Raw genomic sequence first — 3,891 nt, forward strand, 5'->3', positions numbered from 1 at the left:
ATTGTGACTAGGTACCTAGCCCTATACATTTAAGGAACGTGAAGTGGGAAAATTATGATCGTAGACTTACGAAAACCTATGGGAACTAAGCCCACGGCGACATATACAACAGCCTAGGATTACCTTAAACCATACAAAGAAACAAGATACCTGAGCTCTACTAGGTAGCATGACGAACAATAATGCTTTCATAGCATTTGAAGTTCTGGGAAAGTTCTACGGAAACCTTTGTTTGACTTCGATCCAATACGGTAGTCAGCCCAGGAATGCTCTAGCAGATGTAATTAGGCATTCAAGCCAACACGACTAAGTCTCAAAACCCATCAGATGTAAGCTTTAAACAAACAAAAGTGCTCTTATAGGTATTAAATATAAATATCGTAATGACCCGCATGCTAAAAATATATCCATCTACTTACCTACCTAGATACACATGCTTAGAACTAACACAACGTGCAAAATATGACGCCGTGGGACGAGAAGAAAAGATTTCACAATAAACATACCCATGCAATAATACATATGGATGAGACCCAGGATTGCTCAATAGACATAAGTTCGGCTGCGACAAATACTTCCAGTCATAAGTTTGAGAAGACGTTAAGCCCAAAAGTAGGGCCAGCCATTAAAGCGAACGAGCCTAAAGAAAGAGCGAAAATCACAAGCATGGAGATAACACCTTCTGTAGACAATGTGTCCACGGATTTACCTGGGGTTTCGGAACAGGGCGAAGTGAGAAATTCAGTTACTTGTCCTGATGAAGGCAGTGTTTGTTTTAATCTTACAGCCACGAGAGGCCCAATGGATCTTGAAATACCTCTAACAGAAGTCTCGAAACAACTCGAACCTTTTGCTATTCACGGCCTATCAAAACGGGACCGGGAAGAACTGGAAGGTAAATGAGCTCTACAAAGATATAAGAACCGAAATACGCAATTACTTACCAATCTATAGCTTCTCGGGAGCGAGTGCCACGATTTCTCTTTCGATGTTTCGGTCCAAAGTCTGGGGGCCACCCTGATCTGAATACTATAGATGGGATTATCCCACGGGGTTTTCTTGATGGCAGTGAACCAACCGACATATACGAGACTGATGATCTCAGGACAATGATCATCAACCACCTAGAAGGATCAAATACCAGGACTAAATTCAGCTCGTGGTCAAGCTGTATAACCTACGCCAGTATGTCATCCATAGAGCACCTAACGCAGCCCCTTTATAAAAAATATACGCGATACAAATTTCCTCGTCCAACCATCCTTCGATTTCTGATTCTAGGCGCTTTTACTACTATGTCATTAACATTAATAAAACATATAATACATATTAACATTAGTTACTGCAGTGAAACACGCCTCTGATAAAAGTTATATCGCGATCATCGATAGAGCATTACTAGCTCCATATGTCAAGGTCTACCACGTTCCAGATCTATGTAAAGCCGGCCTTTGTGGCGTTGCACGCGTACAGGATTATATAAAAGACCGTGACCGTGAATACTTGGCATACGGACCAATATATGGTCCCGGATTTCACTATCTACAATATGACGTCTTTCGGAAGAAATACGAGAGGCTTTTCCTCAGTCGAATATACAACGAAGGCCCGAGTAGAACAGTCGTCACAGCAAGAGAATTAGCCGGGCTTTTTCGCCATTCTCATGACTACCGGCCTGATATATTCATAGCGCTCACGATAATTTTTTCGTGCTTGCAATTTTTCGGTGTTACAAATAAACTAGCAAATGAACTGAAGATGGACTTTCTTGATACCCTCATCTTATACCTTCGCCGCGAACTTAAGATTTTCGATTTGCCACCAGTTGGTAATAATCAGCTCGCCCTCATCAACCCCGAGATGTATGTAGGGCCCTACCGGAATCTACAGGAAACAGTCTATTCATGGAAATACATTGAAGAAAAAATCTGGTCAGGCGAGATAGCTGTGGGCGAAGGGGATTTTTTCAGATAACACCTCACTATCATAGCCTACAAGTTACATAGACGAATTAATATATTGGGCAAAGAATCCTTAGCCTAATTTGATGTATAAGTTTTGGGGTGTATAAAGTGACAATGGATAGAATAAACCAACTCCCGAAGCATCACAGTCTGTTTTCTTTGCTTCAAGTATCCCCCAATCTCCACATAGTTCTAACTACAGTTGAATAATGATCGACTCCGTAGGATCGTACAATACAAACTGTAGATAATTTAAAGAATAAGAAACCTTCTATAACCATTGTTAACATCGTATATAGGGGAGGTCGTTAACCTTTAAGGATTAACAATGCCTTCTCCAGGTCCTGCTTCAAATCCACATCCCAGATCCAACTCATGCGCGATTTGAAGTTTCTTTCAATGGCCTCAAGATCGTCACCTTCGAGTTCGAACTCGTATAGCATGCCGGCCTCCCTGCTAGTCTTTACCAACTTAAGGGTTCTCGGTCGCCTTACCTCATCGTATGCTTGAAATGCCTTGTCAAGATCTTGGGTGCTTTTTGCTGCTCCTATGAGATGGCTCAGGATATAGCAGTCTTCAATGCACATACCGGCACCTGCGCCCTGGTGAGGCGTCGTACCGTGCGCAGCATCGCCGAGGAGACATATTCGAGGGCTTAACCCGTAGTAAGTCTCTGCAGGTGGATCATTAAAGAGAGCCCAGACGTCTCTTTTCTCCATAGCGTTGACAATGGATATCACCGCAGTGCCCCATGTACTATAATCGTCCAGCATTTTCTCCTTCGATGCTTTTACCACCCACTGTGGATCGGTCCATGTGTCGCAAGAGCTGAAGGCCACGACTGTGATACAACAATTAGCTTTAAGTAGGGGAGATATTTTTCTTAGAATACCAACCATTCATAGTCTTACCCTTCTCGATTGGGAAGGTAAGCAGGTGGCGATGATATCCCATCCATATCTGGGGGTTTTCGGCTATTTCAGCGCCTAGTAACTCTACGGCTCGTTCCATAGGTATCAACCCCCTATATGCGTATTTCCCGGAGAATACGGCTTTCGACTGTTCGCCCAGGAGTATCTCCCTAGTCTTAGATTTTATTCCATCGCAACCTACCACAGCACTATGCTGCGCCGTAGTCCCGTCTGCGAAGTGCAACACGGCATCCTGTGATCCGTCTGTAGCACTGCTGATGTTAACTAGCTTCTTGCCGAACTTCGACACGGAGTCTGGTATCAACGTTAGAAGGTCATCTAGGAAATGTGCTCGATGCACACCGCCGGCAAGTCTATCGTCAGAGTGCTCAATGTTGAAAATTGGGTCTCCAACTCTCAACCCCTCCTTTTCCTTCTGCTTCAGCACTCCATCTGGGCCTGCCTTTCTCTGATCGCCAACCCTGACCGTGAACCAGTCCTTTCGCTTGCTCTCCCAACCAAGAGTAACACGTCGCTCAAGTCCTTCGAACAGCTTGGGGGAGATAAGTTCAACGGCAGTGACAGCATTTGGCCCGAACCCTAAGCCGGCGCCAATCTCGGTAAATTTCGAGGCAGATTCGTAAACTGTGAAGGGCACATTTTGCTGAAGGAGGCCAACTGCGAGTGTAAGTCCGCTTATGCCGCCCCCGACTATAGCAATATCGAATGGCTTTGCGGTAGTCATGGTATAATTATAATCGACGGTTAGAGATGTTGGAGTGTGTAGCTGTGTGGGGCTTCAAGACATAAAAACACGACTCTCCGAGTAGCAGCCAGGGTTCTTATAACACAACGAAACAGTAGCATTGGGGAAATATTATTACGATGCCATTAATATGCCTCTATTCACTACCGGTGACGAATACACAGGGGGCGTGGATTCGGTGTATCGGAGGCGCGATAGGGGTATGGTGATATCTTTAGGTGAGCTTTACCGTAGACCTGTGGATGTGCGG

General features: G+C 44.5%; 1 protein-coding gene across 1 annotated transcript; it reads right to left on the reverse strand.

The window, feature by feature from the left end:
* Positions 1 to 2,272: 2,272 nt before the first annotated feature.
* Positions 2,273 to 3,620, reverse strand: GL218_07313 (Salicylate hydroxylase; the record flags this gene model as incomplete). The annotated part of the gene is made up of 2 exons (XM_033584062.1): positions 2,273 to 2,805; positions 2,861 to 3,620. 2 exons carry the CDS (start codon positions 3,618 to 3,620, stop codon positions 2,273 to 2,275), a joined length of 1,293 nt encoding a protein of 430 aa, XP_033432692.1.
* Positions 3,621 to 3,891: the final 271 nt, after the last annotated feature.

Source organism: Daldinia childiae (assembly GCF_008694065.1).
Source record: "Daldinia childiae strain JS-1345 chromosome Unknown Scaffold9, whole genome shotgun sequence".
NCBI lineage: Eukaryota > Fungi > Ascomycota > Sordariomycetes > Xylariales > Hypoxylaceae > Daldinia > Daldinia childiae.